General features: G+C 44.1%; 2 protein-coding genes across 10 annotated transcripts in view; one reads left to right on the top strand and one right to left on the bottom strand.

Moving 5' to 3' along the window:
- TEX10 (testis expressed 10) overlaps nt 1-19,034 on the bottom strand; it is a 289,903-nt gene that overhangs the window by 18,073 nt on the left and 252,796 nt on the right. The window lies entirely within an intron of this gene.
- Nucleotides 7,661-11,909, top strand: LOC144892979 (uncharacterized). The gene is made up of 2 exons (XM_078782087.1): nt 7,661-8,690; nt 8,721-11,909. The coding sequence occupies exon 2, from the start codon at nt 9,303-9,305 to the stop codon at nt 10,641-10,643; it is 1,341 nt and encodes a 446-aa protein (XP_078638213.1). The 5' UTR covers nt 7,661-8,690; nt 8,721-9,302; the 3' UTR covers nt 10,644-11,909.

Raw genomic sequence — 19,034 nt, 5'->3', positions numbered from 1 at the left:
ATAGTATACAGGAGGAATAACACACCTGTTACATATACACAAACATGTGGAAGACTGTTTTGTAGACTGTTTTATAGTGAAAGTCACTTCCACAGCGTTAATGTGGCATTTTCACTTCATTTCCATTGTGTTTCTGGAGTTTGCTCAAAATAGCTCAAAAAGTAATTATTTTTGTAAAGAATAAGGACCAAATAAATGTTATGTGAGTTTGTTGACATTTAATTATGATCTTACAACCTGTTTACGTGAAAAAAACATCATAGGTGTGCTTGAGCAATAAGTAAATCTAGTTTTATAGACATCGGTACTGTGTATCTTATTATCCGTAAACGGCCATTTTTAAAATGGCCGCCATTTTGTCCCTAGGAAAAGATTTGAATGCCCCTATATCCAAAAATCTTCCTAGTAGTATGCTCTATCAGTGTTCAAAATTTCATGCTTGTATCACCAAAAGCACAATTTTTTCACATATCTGCTGGGCTAGTTGTGGTGATTGAGCCGTTGTAGATGTCATCAATTTTGCTTTGGATGAATGAAAGGAAGGAGATGCAGTTGTCTACTGTGAATGACAGGTGGTGTGTGTTATCGTTGTTGTCTTGGAAGTTCAGTTGTTGACATAGTCCGGAGTGTTCTAATTTGCACAGGGAATGACAATTGGGATGACAATTGAAAATATAAAAAAAATTGAGTAAGTTACAAATTTTGTTTTGTGAATCTGCGGACAAGCTAGTTTGATGGGTACCCTGGGGTCTTCAGCGTGTCTATGTGTTTGTCTGTCTGTTACACCGGACTCTTGAATGGGTTTTCATGAGACGAATTTCAGACATAACAACAGTGAGAATCTATTTTGAGCGAATCACAGTGGGTGAGAAAAACATTGTGTGTGACCAGACACCAGAACTGACCAGAATTGGAATTGGAATTAGACCAGGTTATTTCTATTATTTGTTTATTCGTGAAAATAAATAAATAATAGGGGGAGGTTCATGGAGGTTAATGGTGGTTTGTTTGTGTTAATGGAGGTTAATGGTGGTTTGTTTGTGTTAATGGAGGTTAATGGTGGTTTGTTTGTGGTAATTCTAGTTGAAACTCTAGCTGAAATAATTTTCGTTTATTTTTTATTTATTATTGATGTAGGAAACAGGCAAATGGGATGCTGAGAGAAGGATTGGAGAAAATTGGATTGAATTTAAAATCGAATATTGGATAAAATTGGATCCACTTGGAAAAAGTGGATTAGGAAATTGGTGACCAGGTGTTCCACCAGAGGAAAAAGACCAGGTGTTCGTGGAGCACTTCACCCGCAAGAACGCCCTGGAACCAAGGTGGAAGGGACCAGTCCAGGTGTTGCTGACTACACCAACGGCAGTCTTTTGCGAGGGCAAGACCTCGTGGATCCACGCCACGCACTGTAAGTTGGCCATACAAGCACCAGACACTACACCACAGCAACCACAGTAAGGATGGGCCTAATCATAGGTACGATACTATTGATAGCGACAGCAGCTAGGGGAAGCTCCGATCCCAATAGATGCGAAAACGGAACCCGACACCTCACCGTAACATGGGGACAAAGAGTATCACTACCATGTTTCGAACAGAAAACCCTGTACACAAATTGGGTAAGCGTAAGATGGCTAGCACTGTCGGCAGGGCCCGGACGTGTTGGCATTGTACTACGAAAGCAACGAGAGTTCCGGGAAGACGGGCAAGCTAGCATTAAGACCTTGGCCCAACCAGGATACAAATGGGGAACCCCTGATTTTAAGCTACAAACACGCACACGCCTAGAGAAAGGCATGACTATGCAGGTCCGGTGTAGCGTCTGGACCCCTGGCGCGGCCAGTGGCGAAACTAAATACACACCATGCATCGAATACATACTCACGCCGCAACCCCAGGATAAGGCCCCAAAGAAGGGTGAAAACACATATTGGAAAGTGGCAAGGGAGGTGGCAACAATTCAAAATAGGACACACTGCTGGTCGTGCATGTGTCAGGTCTCAGATTTGTTACTGCTTAATGCTCAATTATAAATGCCGGTTGACTGACGTATTACCACGTAAGCTATGTTATAAAATGCTGTTCTATAATGTTATTTCATGAGTTAATAAAATGTATTCGAACCTTAGGTAGGCTGCTTGAATCGTAGACATAAATCCTTTGATAAATTGCCAAAAACATTAACTGTTTTGTTTAATGACAGTGACGCCTGAGTTACAATGAGGTTTTTGCTTCGCTTTCATTTAAAATGAGGTCATGCTGAACAATGGTATACGTGTGCTTTTTTCGAGGCTGGTCATAAAACCACGCCCACATGCGCTTGTTTTTGCGTAATGCCAGTAGAATGACATAAACCTATCGTTAACTATATATATTTTGTTTTAATCTCAGCAACGCATGACTCTATATAAACATGCTTTGGATTACTCATGTACACAAACCCATAAAATATATGGGTTTGTTTGGCTAAGCATACACTCTTCTCTTTGTGAGTTACAGTTCTGTTTTCTCGGAGCCCAGAGAAACAATTGGTCCAAATGATAAGGAAAAGCTGACTCCCCCGAATGATAACGGTGGGAGGAACCTCTCCCAGTGTTGTTTGTTCCCTCGGAGATTTCCTGATAAAACGTGTCCCTATATAAATGGACTGGGAATCAATGTGTTTTGAGGAAGGCTTGACTTGGCATGTTCTTGCTGTAGATTGCTGTAGACGTCGGTCTCCTCCGGATCCGTATAAGTTGGTTATTAATAAAGCTGCGCCATTTTTCAGGCTATTTGTGGACTTCTTTTGCAAACGAAGAGCTGATTCTTCACAGATGGTACCAGGAGTGGGGTGTCAACAGACGCGGAGGACGGGAAACGGAGCCCGAGGGACAGGAGGAAGGCTGACCTGAGGCCGGCGCCGGCACGTTGATTTGATTAAAGGTGGGAGTTGTTTTATATCAGAGGGCTATTATTCCAAATTCGTACCTTCCTCCTTCGAGCGGGTTCAGTCTCCTTGTCTTCCCCGCTGTCTGCACTCGAACAGAAATTGTAAGTAGAGGCTCATTTAGGCCTCAGAATGACGTAGCTTTGTTAAAGCCAGGATAAACAAGTAAGGATAGTAAGAGTAACGTTACAATATTTGCGCTGGATAAACATTAAGGGTAAAAAGCTAAGGATAGATTTTGCGCAGGATATCAGTAAGGATTTAACAGGAAGCTTAAAGTTACAGTTAGCACCAGGAGGGGAAAATGAGGTCGGACAGCCATATAGGCTGAAACCAGGTGGCCAAGATTTTTCCAGGAAGGAACAGCCCAGAGACAAGATGGGGTATGCCATTGCATGCCAGGGAACAAAGGGCTGTGGCTAAACTTAGATAAAAGGCCATAGGTTAACTTAGAAGGCCAAAGGGACATGGCCAGGAAAAGGGAAATGCGCAGGTACCATAGGTTTGACAAGAAGGTAGTGACAACTACGAGGTCAAGCCAGGAAGTTCTAGACAAGAGGTCCAGATAAAGCAGGCCAGGACCTGGTGGACAAGAGAAAATAAATAAGCTCACAGGAAATGGGCCAGGTGAAACAATTAAGGAGGTAGTTAAGCAAGCAAATCAGCGGCTAATGCCGCTCGTCCATAATCCGGACCAAGACCCCGCGAAAGGGGAGGTAGCCACCATGCCCCCAACCCCCCCCCAAGACCTGAGCTCAGCCCCGGGGCTCTAGGCAACACCCCAACACCCCCCGCCCTGCCTCCCCTTTCCACCTCAACCCACCCCCCGTCCAAACCCGTCCCAAAAAATCCTTTTCCTTGAATGAGAGATGTAACATGAATGAGGAATGAATGTATATTGGGATGTTAATTGACGTGTGTGTCTGGCCAATGTGTTTGTCTGTATGACATATGCAAAGCAGAGGGTTTCGGTGTGAAACTTTGTAAGTGATCTGCTCGACTTGGGGGAAATTCAGGCCGGGAATGTCCATTTTAGCGTCTATCCGAGAGAACAGGCGAGGTCCTGAACTGAGTCCGGATTTTCATCTGTTTGGGAGTTGTTTGGGAAGCGAATTGATATAAATCGGGTCAGGAAAGCACCCGGAGTGCCCTTGTCGATTTACTGTTGATATGAAGCGGTTTCTTGGAGATGGTTGCAGAATTCGAATCAATATGTGTGTTTTACTTGAATCGAAGAGTTCATTCAATGGCAGATATTGTGGATTGTATGTGTGGGATGTATCGCTGAGGCAGCTCACCTTTGAAATTGGTGTCATATAGTGCATTTTGGGGTCGGGTGCGATGAGGTTGCTCAGAGTGCCGGCGATAACTCGCCCACTCTCAGAGGAAGTGTGTGCCCAAATGCATTGTGGGTCATTTCGACTTTGCTGGATGTCGGACGTTCACATGTCAGTATCTTGTCAGAATCTTCTTCTTCATGTCATGTCCTTCATCCTTCATCTTCTTGTCAGAATTAGACATGAGTCATGAGCCATGTCGGAATAGTGGCCGGCTGCGACATATATGCCAGGCAATGTCACAGGACGAATACGTTATTTAAGATGGATTTATAAGATGGATAGATGGATGGATTTATTTAAGATGGCTAAAATAAACGATTTCAAGACAGAGTAATTAATTTCCGGAGTCAAGTTCCAACAGGAAGTCTTGTTCATACAGTAAGGTACAGTGCGGAGTGGCGGCTGGAAGATGCATCGAAGCATTTGGGATGATCGATGCGCCGGACAAAGGGTATGCTGGCGAACGATGCTGATAAGGTTAAGTTATTAAAACGCATATGGGTCTGAGGGCAGATAATGTGGGACAAGCTGCCTCACGGGCGCTGCAGGGAGAGTATTTGGAAATTCAATAATTTGAACAGAAATGTCACATTTTCAACAGAACGCTGATCCGAGGAAGGAGGACGGTCGAGGTTTCAACTGTCGGTATGTGGTGTGGCTTGTGCCAAGGTGTGGGCGCGAGGAGGGTGTGTTGATGAAGCGTTGTGCGAACGAGGAAGGAGGTGCGATGGGCATTGTGAAGCACGCCTCGTACGGAAGGTCCTTGGACGAAGTGTGACGGTTGTTGGATTCGTAGAAGTTAGCATTATGCTATGTAGAGCCACATTAATGGTCATTTGTCCATTGTCGCCGGACTTGCATTACTTGTGGGATAATAAAGCGCTGGTTACCCCAATTCGAAGTTTGACCTTTTAAAATTTAGTTGACCTTTGTTCGAGATATGCAAGGGAAAGGTCAGAGGGAATTCACTAACCTTGGAAGAACGACAGGCGGAGTCAGTCTACAGGGTGTTGCTTTAACGACAGGATATAGAACCTAAATCTGGAGAGAATATCGGGACATATATTGTGGGTAAAACCAAAATCATGTACGTAATTAATGAACAGAGAATATCGAGTCCTGTTTGTCGTTGTAATTGTCGTTGATGTCCCGATTCAGGGGTCTCAAGAAATAAACAGACTTCCGGTGCCGACTGGACGCGTCAGGTACAGTACGCTGGAATTTAATTTAAGTCATGTCAAGAGGAGGACATTTGTGAGGATGAAGAGATGCAAGTAACGTGGATTAAATTGTGGTATCACGAGCTGGGTGCCAGAGATATTGTGGTTATTATAACTCACTGATTATAGGGGGCGCCGGGCGCACCGAGTACAGATCGGGTTGCATGATGGAGCACGCATGCATGGATTTTGGCTTTGCGAGGCCCCGGATAGAAATTGGCATTTCGATGCTGTGGATTATATTGTACCTGCCCGGAAAGGGGATGTCCTGTGCTGGGGCTGGCGACATGCCTCTGTTATTTGTCTGTCTGTCGGTCTGATTGTAAGTCTTTGGTACTGGGAGGGCTAATTGAGTGCTTAGGCGTCATTGTTCCATGGAGGCAGGTCCAGGGGTTTTGGTCCAGCCTGCAAGGAGTCCAGGGGCTTGTTTTAGGGCTGGGTCGCCAAAAATGGGATGCTGTGCCCATCTGGATGTAAAATTATCCATCAAGGACGGGGAATAATGTGCAGTGTGATTGGGTAAGAGGTAAAGGCCATAAAACACCAACCCCATGAGGAACGAAATAAATGGAGAGATGTTGGGATCACATGATGGTTGGGATTGAAGAACAACCTACTGGGATTTCAAACCTGTGTTTGGGTCTGGGGCAACTGGGTGATGGGCAATAGTGTATGAGTGAGTAATTATGATCTGTTTAAGTGTAAGAGGCGGTGGAGAAGAAAGGGGTGATGAAAAGTTATTTGTTTTAGTGTGAAGTAGGTTGGTTGCTTACTTGTCACAGTAAGATGAGAGTTGTGTTTTTAAGCTTGGTCTTTGAATGAATTGTTGCTTGGAATGTGTTGATTGGAAAAGTGATTTCTGATCGCTGATCCGATCTGGTTTTGAATTGTTTGATTTAATTTTGAATTGATTGGAGGTAATAAGGATTTGTGTTGATTTCCTGATTTGAGTTCATCTGGAAACGAAGACAGATGGGATTAATGTGTATATCAGGAACAATTTGGAAAGGAAATATGGATATATGACATTACTAAAATATAACCAAGCAATTGAGAGTTCTTGGGTTAATGGGATATAAATAAATGCATCTACAAGTTGATGGTTTATAAAAATTTAGGTCTGGATGATACTTAAACGATGAACAATGTTGGCAATATACAAAGAATGTGACTTGTTTTTGGGGGGAAAACATGTGGTTTAAATTTGGTTGGCTAAGTTTTAAGGATGGAGATGTTTCGCAGAACTCTTATGATTATTTACATGAGTGGTGGACTATTCCATGGCGAAGCATTTTTCAGTTTTTATGATTAAGGTTTAAGGTCTTTATGATCTGTTTAGTGTATTTTTCAAAGGAGAGGGTTTTGGTCAATGATGATGCCAAGATTCCGGATGTGGATACTGGGAAACCATCGATGTTGGGGGGAATGAAGATTAATTCAGATTTAGCGTAGTTAAGTTCGAGGAAGCTGATCTGAAGCTAGAATTTTATTTCAGTTAGGCAGTTTGTCAGGATAGAGTGGGTGGTGGTGGAGCACGATTTGGTGGAGATGAAAAAGCTGGATGTCATCGGTGAAGCAGTGGAATTGGAGACCATGGTGCATTGGCTATGGTGCATGACGGATTAAGTGACCAAGGGGGGATAGGTACAGGACGAAGAGGAGGGGGCCAAGAACTGAACCTTGGGGGACACCTTAAGGGGGAGTGAATTGTGGTGATTAAGCTGTTGTAGATGCTGTCAATTTTGCTTTGGATGAATGGTCCAGGAAGGAAGGAGGGTGCAGGTGGCACCAGGTGTGAGTGCACAGGTGTGCACCAACAGGTGTGTGGAGCAAGGTGGTGGTATCCAGGGCGCTGAGGAGTTTGTTCACGTTGTAAAGTTTGTTTATTTAGTTTGTTTATTGTAGAGAAGAGTGCTTTTGGGATTCCGGAGCCAGAGTGGATAATTTGAGAGTAGTAGGTGGTCCATGTGAAGCTTGGGAGTGAACTGATTTGGGTTTAATAGGCACAAGCTGGTCTAAACAGGGTGAGGAGGATGGTGTGATTGATGATGTCAAAGGAGGCGTTGAGGTGAGGAGGATGAAAATGTTGAGGTTGCCGGCATCAGAGGAGAGAAAAGGTCGCTGGTGATTTTGAGGAGAGCAGTTTCAGTACTGTGGCTGGAGCAGAATCCGGATTGGGATGTTTCATACAGGTTATTGGCAGAGTGGTGATGTTTGAGTTGAGTGGCCACAGCACGTTCCAAAACTTTTGACAGAAAGGGTAGATTGGAGATGGGTCTGAAGTTATTTAGGGTGTCAGGGTTTAGTCCAGGGTTTTTCCAAAATGGGGGTGAAGTTTCACGAGTTTTTGGGGAAATCGGTATGTGAAGCTGGATTAAGTTGGAACTGCTTGATGAGCCATGGAGATGGATTGGGTTTTGTTGTTGGTTGTCTGGGAGTTCGGTTGTTGCATTGCCAAAGGTTTCTGTGTGGTGGACACACTCGTTGGCTGTTGTCTTGTGTGACGTGGATGGAGATGTATGTGGCTGCGTGTGGCTGCCTGGAGGGGAAGGCGGCTACAGTGGTTGATATTGGTTGTGGGTTGTCCGGGGTGCTTCGATTTGCATAAAGGGTGAAGATTGGGATATTACATTATTTTAAGTAAGTATTGGTATGAGTAATTACAGAAGTAATTATGAGTTATTATGAGTAATTAGTGGTATGAGTATTAGTTATGAGTTCCAGGTGTTGAGCTAGTTATGCTAGTTATCCAGCTAGTTATGAGTAAGTGATTATTTTAGTAAAATTACATGTTTCGCTGTGTTGTGGATCTGGGGACAAGCTAGTTTGATGGGTACCCTGGGGTCTTCGGCGTGTCTATGTGTTTGTCTGGCTGTTACACTAGACTCTGGGATGTGTTTTCATGAGACGAATTTCAGAATTGATGACAATTCAGTGAGTATGGTGGACAACGTGAAGTGGCTGGTGTGAAGGAAGGGGTTGGGAAAGATGGACCCCCTTCACGAATACCCAGTAGGGTAGCTTAATTTCAGACATAACAGTGAGAATCTATTGTGAGCGAATCACAGTGGGTGAGGAAAACATTGTGTGTGACCAGACACCAGAACTGACCAGAATTGAAATTGGAAGTAGACCAGGTTATTTCTATTATTTGTTTATTCGTGAAAATAAATAAATAATAGGGGGAGGTTAATGGAGGTTAATGGTGGTTCGTTTGTATTAATCGAGGTTAATGGTGGTTTGTTTGTGTTAATGGAGGTTAATGGTGGTTTGTTTGTGTTAATGGAGGTTAATGGTGGTTTGTTTGTGTTAATTCTAGTTGAAACTCTCACTGAAGTAATTTTCGTTTATTTTTATTTTTTGATTCGATTTGAGAGTTGAGATGATTGATTTTTTATTAATTTTATAATTTTATTTTTATTGATGTTGGAAACAGGTAATGGGATGCTGAGAGAAGGATGGAATTTAATTTGAATTGGACTGGATTAAATGGGATTGAATTTAAAAATTGAATATTGGATAAAATTGGATCCACTTGAAAAAAAGTGGATTAGGAAATTGGAGACCTGTAGACCAGGCGCTCCCAGGAGACTTGTGGATCAGGTGTTCCACCAGAGGAAAAAGACCAGGTGTTCGTGGAGCACTTCACCTGCAAGAACGCCTTGGAACCAAGGTGGAAGGGACCAGTCCAGGTGTTGCTGACTACACCAACGGCAGTCTTTTGCGAGGGCAAGACTTCGTGGATCCACGCCACGCACTGTAAGTTGGCCATACAAGCACCAGACACCACACCCCCAGAACACAGTAAGGATGGGCCTAATCATAGGTACAATACTATTGATAGCGACAGCAGCTAGGGGAAACTCCGATTCCAATAGATGTGAAAACGAAACCCGACACCTCACCGTAACATGGGGACAAAGAGTATCACTACCATGTTTCGAACAGAAAGCCCTGCACACAAATTGGGTGAACATAAATTGGCCAGCACTGTCGGCAGGGCCTGGACGCGTTGGCATGATACTACAAAAGCAACGAGAGTTCCGGGAAGACGGGCAAGCTAGCATTAAGACCTTGGCCCAACCAGGATACCAATGGGGAACCCCTGATTTTAAGCTACAAACACGCACGCGCCTAGAGAAAGGCATGACTATGCAGGTCCGGTGCAGCGTCTGGACCCCTGGCGCGGCCGGTGGCGAAAGGAACTACATACCATGCATCGAATACATACTCACGCCACAACCCCAGGATAAGGCCCCAAAGAGGGGGGAAAACACATATTGGAAAGTGGCCAGGGAAGTGGCAACAATTCAAAATAGGACACACTGCTGGTCGTGCATGCGCTTTCCCCAAGCAGGCACCACAGGAATACACATGATAGTGCTACCTCTGTCCCTCAATGACCTCTGCTCACAACCTATCGATTCCCCATGTTTAGTCACCACACTGGAAAGAGAAGGGGTTGACAACGGCAAGAGTTGCAATCGACAATTTAATTATCGCCCGTCAATGATTGCCCATGTGGCCGAGAGGCCTGCCCCCGTCTGGGTCAAACCACAGAAAGGGAAGGTCTGCCTCCAGGGTTCCGGCCACTTGCGTATGGGAGAATCAGAATGCGCCTACACTCTCCCCGGGAAGCTGGGACAAGGGAGCTCGGGGATTACATTACGAATAGTACTGCAAGATAAACGCAACCACAACATAACGGCTATAACATTCTCTAGGGGGGTTAGTAGGATTAATGGGGTGGTAAAGGGACTCCAGTGCTTATCCACCCACCTGGTCCCACCCCATGGGACAATGTTTATATGCGGCGACAAGGCTTACCCCTATTTACCAAATAATTGGGGGGGCACATGTTATCTGGGTTCAGTCCTTCCTGACGTTGAGATACTGGATGAGCTAGACCCAAAGTCCTTGGACAGGCGTAATAAGAGGTCAGTCATGAATGAAGATGGAACCACTAAACTACACGGGAGTCTATGGGAAAAGGTGTTTGGTTTCTTCTTCCCAGGAGCGGGCACAGTCATGGATAGTTTCCGAATAGACAAATTGGCTTTGACCCTAGAAAAGGTGGCAAACGACACCGCTACGGCTCATGACATACTATTGGATCGATCGGATCGCGCGCGAAAATTCTTATACATTTAGCTGGCTCACTGACTGGTTCCAGGGATGGACGGGCACCATAGTGAAGTGGTTATTGACCGCACTGGCTGTGATAATCGGGGTAGTAATTTGGGGGGCACTAATGAAATCTCTAGTCCTCCTCTGTATGAGAAAGTATTTTACAGGATGGAAAGTGAAGAAGCCGCCGACAACAACTATGGCTCTGACCACAGAGGCCGTCGACCTGAACGGGTCCTTCAACAAGGCAGTTGCGACCGGCGCTCCAGAAAATTGCATTGAATTTTGTGGCAACTGTGATACTTGTGTGGATCCCATGTGGGAACTGGCTGCTGCCTGTAACGGTGTATGTGATGACTGTGATACTTGTGCTATAAACCCCTTGCGTGTACTGGCTAACGCTGCTTATGTATTACAAGCGGACAGCTGCACGCCCCCTTCCGACCCAACTATGGATCTGATTGCGACACTGGGTCTGGCGGTTGAGGGACCCGACGCGGATGTCCTAGACCCGCAAGCCGACCAGGCGCCCATGGGAGACTTTGACATAAAGGAAGTCCCTCTCTTTTCTTCAAATGTTTCGGATCTCTTTGATCCAAATGTTTCGGATCTCTTTGATCCACATGTTGCGGATCTCTTTGCTTCAAGTGATTCGGATTCGGATTTTTACGCTCCGTACCCTGACCAGGAAATTGAGACACAAGATACTGACGACATTTTGTATTCCCCAGAACAGCAACACGTGAGGGACCTCATGGGCATGACCGTTGATTAACTTCGAAGATCTGCAAGGACTGCGTCTGCAAAGGGTGGGGGGAGCCAGTTCCGCAGGGGAAGTGATGCACCCTCTGGCGGAGCAGAACCTCATCTGGACCAGACGTCTTCGTTGTGGATCCGAAACGTTAATGGACTTTCATGTTCTGAGCCCTCAGGCTCCGAGCACGCACCACACGACACGTTCGCCAAATGCACGGGCGAGGCGCTATGGGCGCACGGTATGCCCTTGGGAGATACCCGCATTACACGATGGTCTTTCAATAAAGCCCGATGTGGCACGTTGTCTCTTGAGATACTTTGTCTCGACGAGACAAGAGGAAGGAATGTCAGGTCTCAGATTTGTTACTGCTTAATGCTCAATTATAAATGCCGGTTGACTGACGTATTACCACGTAAGCTATGTTATAAAATGCTGTTCTATAATGTTATTTCATGAGTTAATAAAATGTATTCGAACCTTAGGTAGGCTGCTTGAATCGTAGACATAAATCCTTTGATAAATTGCCAAAAACATTAACTGTTTTGTTTAATGACAGTGACGCCTGAGTTACAATGAGGTTTTTGCTTCGCTTTCATTTAAAATGAGGTCATGCTGAACAATGGTATACGTGTGCTTTTTTCGAGGCTGGTCATAAAACCACGCCCACATGCGCTTGTTTTTGCGTAATGCCAGTAGAATGACATAAACCTATCGTTAACTATATATATTTTGTTTTAATCTCAGCAACGCATGACTCTATATAAACATGCTTTGGATTACTCATGTACACAAACCCATAAAATATATGGGTTTGTTTGGCTAAGCATACACTCTTCTCTTTGTGAGTTACAGTTCTGTTTTCTCGGAGCCCAGAGAAACAATTGGTCCAAATGATAAGGAAAAGCTGACTCCCCCGAATGATAACGGTGGGAGGAACCTCTCCCAGTGTTGTTTGTTCCCTCGGAGATTTCCTGATAAAACGTGTCCCTATATAAATGGACTGGGAATCAATGTGTTTTGAGGAAGGCTTGACTTGGCATGTTCTTGCTGTAGATTGCTGTAGACGTCGGTCTCCTCCGGATCCGTATAAGTTGGTTATTAATAAAGCTGCGCCATTTTTCAGGCTATTTGTGGACTTCTTTTGCAAACGAAGAGCTGATTCTTCACACATGCACTTTCCCCAAGCAGGCACCACAGGAATACACATGATAGTGCTACCTCTGTCCCTCAATGACCTTTGCTCACAACCTATCGATTCCCCATGTTTAGTCACCACGCTGGAAAGAGAAGGGGTTGGCAACGGCAAGAGTTGCAATCGACAATTTAATTATCGCCCGTCAATGATTGCCCATGTGGCCGAGAGGCCTGCCCCCGTCTGGGTCAAACCACAGAAAGGGATGCTCTGCCTCCAGGGTTCCGGCCACTTGCGTATGGGAGAATCAGAATGCGCCTACACTCTCCCCGGGAAGCTGGGACAAGGGAGCTCGGGGATTACATTACGAATAGTACTGCAAGATAAACACAACCACAACATAACGGCTATAACATTCTCTAGGGGGGTTAGTAGGATTAATGGGGTGATAAAGGGACTCCAGTGCTTATCCACCCACCTGGTCCCACCCCATGGGACAATGTTTATATGCGGCGACAAGGCTTACCCCTATTTACCAAATAATTGGGGGGGCACATGTTATCTTGGTTCAGTCCTTCCTGACGTTGAGATACTGGATGAGCTAGACCCAAAGTCCTTGGACAGGCGACATAAGAGGTCAGTCATGAACGAAGATGGAACCACTAAACTACACGGGAGCCTATGGGAAAAGGTGTTAGGTTTCTTCTTCCCAGGTGCGGGCACAGCCATGAACAGCTTCCGGATAGATAAATTGGCTTTGGCCCTAGAAAAGGTGGCAAACGACACCGCTACGGCTCATGACATACTATTGGACACGGTAATTCACATGCGTACAATGGTGATGCAGAATCGGGTGGCTTTGGACATGCTCCTGGCAGAGAAAGGAGGGGTATGCGGAATAATAGAGGGAAAATGTTGCACTTACATACCTGATCCATCCGAAGGAGTGTCAGCCGCAATAGTGAGACTAAGGGAAACTAGCCACGCCCTGACGATCGATCGGATCGCGCGCGAGAACTCTTATAAATTTAGCTGGCTCACTGACTGGTTCCGGGGATGGACGGGCACCATAGTGAAGTGGTTATTGACCGCACTGGCCGTGATAATCGGGGTAGTAATTTGGGGGGCACTAATGAAATCTTTAGTCCTCCTCTGTATGAGAAAGTATTTTACAGGATGGAAAGTGAAGAAGCCGCCGACAACGACTATGGTTCTGACCACAGAGGCCGTCGACCTGAATGGGTCCTTCAACAAGGCAGATGTGACCGGCGCTCCAGAAAATTGTATTGATTTTTGTGATGACTGTGATACTTGTGTTGAAAATCCCATGTGGGAACTGGCTGCTGCCTGTATTGATGTTTGTGATGACTGTGATACTTGTGCTGTAAACCCCCTGCGTGTACTGGCTAACGCCTCTTATGTATTACAAGCTCACAGCTGTACACCCCCTTCCGACCCAACTATGGATCTGATTGCGACGCTGGGTCTGGCAGTCGAGGGACCCGACGTGGATATCCTAGACCCGCAAGCCGACCAGGCGTCCATGGGAGACTTTGACATAAAGGAAGTCCCTCTCTTTGCTTCAAAAGTTTTAAGTTCAAATGCTTCAAGTGATTCGGATTTTAACGCTCTGTACCCTGACCAGGAAAATGAGACACAAGATACTGACAACATTATGTATTCCCCAGAACAGCAGCACGTGAGAGATCTCATGGGCATGATCGTTGATTAACTTCGAAGATCTGCAAGGACCGCGTCTGCAAAGGGTGGGGGGAGCAAGTTCCGCAGGGGAGGTTGTTGGCCCCCTGGCGGGGCAGAACCTCATCTGGACCAGACGCCTTCGTTGTGGATCCGAAACGTTAATGGACTTTCATGTTCTGAGCCCTCAGGTTCCAAGCACGCACCACACGACACGTTCCCCAAATGCACGGGCGAGGCGCTATGGGCGCACGGTATGCCCTTGGGAGATACCCGCATTACACGATTGTCTTTCAATAAAGCCCGATGCGGCATGTTGTCTCTTGAGATACTTTGTCTCGACGAGACAAGAGGAAGGGCTGTCAGGTCGCAGATTTGTTACTGCTTAATGCTCTGTTATAGATGTCATTTGACTAATATGTTATGTTATAAATGCTGTTTAAAAATGCTATTTCATAAAGTTAATAAAAGGTTGTCGCTATGCTATAGTTTAAAATGAGAAAATACTCGCTTCATCTGTGCTGAACAGATGGCCTCGTTGGATACGTGCGCCCCTTGAAGGCTAGATAAGCCTAGTCGTAAACTTTCTCCCTTCTCCGCAGACGGCGCCTCAAGCCGCGGGCAGGAAAACGGATTATATGCGCTTGGAATGTGAAACTTTACGTAGGATGCTTGGATCGTGGACATAAACCTTTTGATAAACTGTTAAAACATTAACTATATTTTGTATAATCACAGTGACGCTTGAGTTATGATAAATATGCTTTGAATTTAAGTTTAAATGAGAAATGTGAACTGAAAGGTACATTTAACACCTGGAACTCATCAGAACGCCCTCATACACTTTATGGTCTTATCAGGACCAAGAATGCAATCCCCCTTCGGTGAGTTATATTTTCTGTCACCTCGGAGCCTTGAAACCACATCTGGTCCGGATCCTGACGGTGCGTGCTTCACTCCCCCAAGATGAAGGGACGGAGGACGGTGGGGGCTCGGCCCACTGGGGATGACGGTGGGAGGAACTTTAGCCAGTTTCTTTGTCCTCTCGGAGATTCCCTGATAAAGCGTGTCCCTATATAACTGAACTGTGAATCAATGTGTTTTCAGGAAGGTAGACATGGCATGACGGTGGTTCGTGCTGTAGACGTCTCCGTCTCCTCCAGATCTGTATTAATTGGTATTTAATAAAGATTCGTCATTCTCAATCTGTTGGTGAACTTCTGCTACGATCAAGGAGTTTGTTCCCCACATATATATATATATATATATATATATATATATATATATATATATATATATATATATATATATATATATATATATATATATATATATAACTGTGAGAAATAGTAGAAACTCCACAGTACGAGCAGGCGTCTCATTTGTATTGAATAAATAATCGGGAGATTAAATCAGACGCGGACGTAGCTTCAGCACTTCGATCTTTAATTTGACAAGCTTTCGACCAACAAAGGTCTTCTTCTGAGTCTACAAAAACAGCAGGCATGTGTATCAGTCAAGTATGTATAGTGATATGTGTGTAAGATGTGTGATATGTGTAGAAAATGCATACAAAAGGAAGAGCCACGCCAAAGCTCACTCACCGGCCCCAAGTTTAACGGAAGTGAAGCGCACCTTTCAGTTACCGTTTGCGTTACAGTTCCGGTGCACATGCATATACAAATATAGAGATACATACATACATAAACACACAAGCATATATTCATATACCATTTATATTCATATAATATATTTATATATCTTTATAAATGACATATAAAGGTAGAATGAATGAATGGGTGAATGAATGAATGAATGAATGAATGGGTTACGGTTAACAATTTGATTGGGTTGATGTAGGAACATGCTTTAATCATCAAAATTTATGCCATGAGGGATTTTTGTCCGAAGTTTATGTATCCAAAAGGACTCACGTTTCAGAATCGCGGTGTGTGATCGATTTGTGATTGATTCAATGGCAGAGATTTGAATGTCATTTATAGAGTGATCCGGTTGATTAAAGTGTATCGTGTAAGGTAGAGATTTGCCCTGTAGTCAGGTTCACTATGTTTTTTCGTTCAAAATCATGGTAGATTAGCAAACCTATACATTTTTGGAAACGTTATTACATGGAAAATCTGAAAATCAATGTTTACATTTGCCAATTCCGACCAATTCGATTCGACCAATTCGACCAATCGACCAATTCCATTCGACCAATTCGACCATTCGACCAATCGCTTCGATTGACCATTCGACCATTCGACCGATTCGATTCGATCGACCATTCGACCAATTCGATTTGCCAATCAATTTGACCGACCTTTGCTTGTGTGGAACGGACTGTGAAAACGATGCGGACTATATTGTCGGATACGACACACAGGACAGTGATGACGAACTCTAAATGGCATATTCTGTAATCGTGTATGTTTGATGCCATTGACTGCCTGTGTATATTTTGTCATTGACTGCCTGTGTAGATGTGAAGTTATACTGACTGCATGTGTATATATGATTTTGCTGACTGCCTGTGTATGTTTGGTGATATGAATTATTGTGACACATTTTGATGTTATTAACTGCCTGTACAAAATGATAACATGTATTTGATTATGCAACTTATCGCGAATATAAAGACAGTATTTTGCAATTCAAAACCTTTGATTCGTGTCTTACCATTCCCCATAGCACTAATTTGATACTTTCATTGGATTCCTTGTCCCTGAAAATATAGGTTTAGTATATTTTAAAAAGTTTTTAGGGTAATTAGAGGCAGAAATAGAACAAAATATGTATTTTACAGTGGCCATTTTGAAAATCCAAAATGGCCACCATACAGGTATCTCTCCAAATGTAAACATTGATTTTTAGTTTCCTTATGCTATAACCTTTCCAAAAATGTATAGGTTTGCTAATCTACCATGATTTTGAACGAAATATAATTTATTGACATAGTGAACCTGACTACTGACTGGTGTGGAAGTTATTGATTTCTGACCGGGTGTTATTAAATCGTGTGTAGAGTGTATTCTCAGTTTTTTCAACATATTGTTTGTTGCACTTTTGGCAAGTGATTAGGTATATGACCCATGTAGATTTGCAGTTCATATAGGAGGTGATGGGGAATTTTTGTCCAGTGCTAGAACTACAAAATTTGTTTCCTTGTAGTAAATGCTTGTGAATAATACATTTTTTTGCTGTGCATTCATAGAAGCCAGGGATCCTAGTTTGTTTGTTGTGGGGCTGTGGGTGCTTTGCTTTTACCAAGAGGTCCCTGAGTGTCCGACCACGTCGAAAGGATGTTAGTGGAGGTTGAGGAAATGTGGTGCCGAGTGTTTCTGATTGATGGAGGAGAGGAAGGGCCTTATTCAGAATACTTGGCAATTGGGATGAGGTAGCAGAGTAGGTGGTTACCAGTGGGACACGGTTAGTTGCAGGTTTGGGTTTGTAAGTCAGAAGGTCTGCTCTCGGTATGCGTTTTGCTCGGGTTATTGCTTCTTTCACAGAGTGAGGGTCATAGTTTCTTGCAAGGAGACCTATGAGGAGACCTCCTCCTCATACCTCAAGGACACAACCAGTTTTCTGACCCACATCCAAGGATTGAACAGAATATACTCACCTTTCGACTCCCAAACCATTTGTCACAGCAGATGTTACATCCCTCTACACTAATATTCCACATTCAGAAGACCTGTCTGCATGCCGCAAAGCCCTCGATACACGACAAGTCCCAATACCACCTACTCAAGACCTTATGCGCCTATTACAACTGACACTCAAACTGAATAATTTCCAATTAAACGGACAACATTACATTCAAACTCAAGGTACCGCTATGGGTACCCCTGTTGCACCGTCATACGCTAACATCTTCATGGGAATCATAGAGGCCAAGATCAATGCACAACCTCATCACGGCATCTTGGAAAAATCCTGGGTACGTTATATTGATGACATCCAGTTCATCTGGTCAAAATCCCCCCGTAGTCTCACACAATTCCAAAATGAATTAAATTTGATTCATCCGACCATCAAGTTTACATTCGACAGCTCACAGTCCGAAGTTTACTTTCTAGACACATCACTCACGCTTCAAAATAACAGACTCGAAACAGAACTATACACCAAACCAACAGACACTCACTCTTACCTTCTCCCTTCTTCATCTCATCCTAAACATACAATTGCAAGCATACCATACAGTCAAGCACTCAGAGTAAGACGCATTTTCTCAACAAAAATGGCAGAAGAAACTTCTCTCTGCCAATTAGAAACACACTTCATTGCAAGAAACTATGACCCTCACTCTGTGAAAGAAGCAATAACCCGAGCAAAATGCATACCGAGAGCAGACCTTCTGACTTACAAACCCAAACCTGCAACTAACCGTGTCCCACTGGTAACCACCTACTCTGCTACCTCATCCCAATTGCCAAGTATTCTGAATAAGGCCCTTCCTCTCCTCCATCAATCAGAAACACTCGGCACCACATTTCCTCAACCTCCACTAACATCATTTCGACGTGGTCGGACACTCAGGGACCTCTTGGTAAAAGCAAAGCACCCACAGCCCCACAACAAACAAACTAGGATCCCTGGCTTCTATAAATGCACAGCAAAAAAATGTATTATTCACAAGCATTTACTAGAAGGAAACAAATTTTGTAGTTCGAGCACTGGACAAAAATTCCCCATCACCTCCTATACAACAACAACAACATGCATTTTAAAAGCCATTTTCCCTGCTAGAGCGGGGGTTAGCCTTGCGGTCCCAATGACAATCTTCTCCATTTTGCCCTATTTTCTGCATCTCTCCTTGTTAACC

Source organism: Myxine glutinosa, chromosome 7, assembly GCF_964187855.1.
Source record: "Myxine glutinosa chromosome 7, kmMyxGlut1.1, whole genome shotgun sequence".
Taxonomy (NCBI): Eukaryota; Metazoa; Chordata; class Myxini; order Myxiniformes; family Myxinidae; genus Myxine; species Myxine glutinosa.
This window is presented reverse-complemented; position numbering and strand designations above follow the sequence as displayed.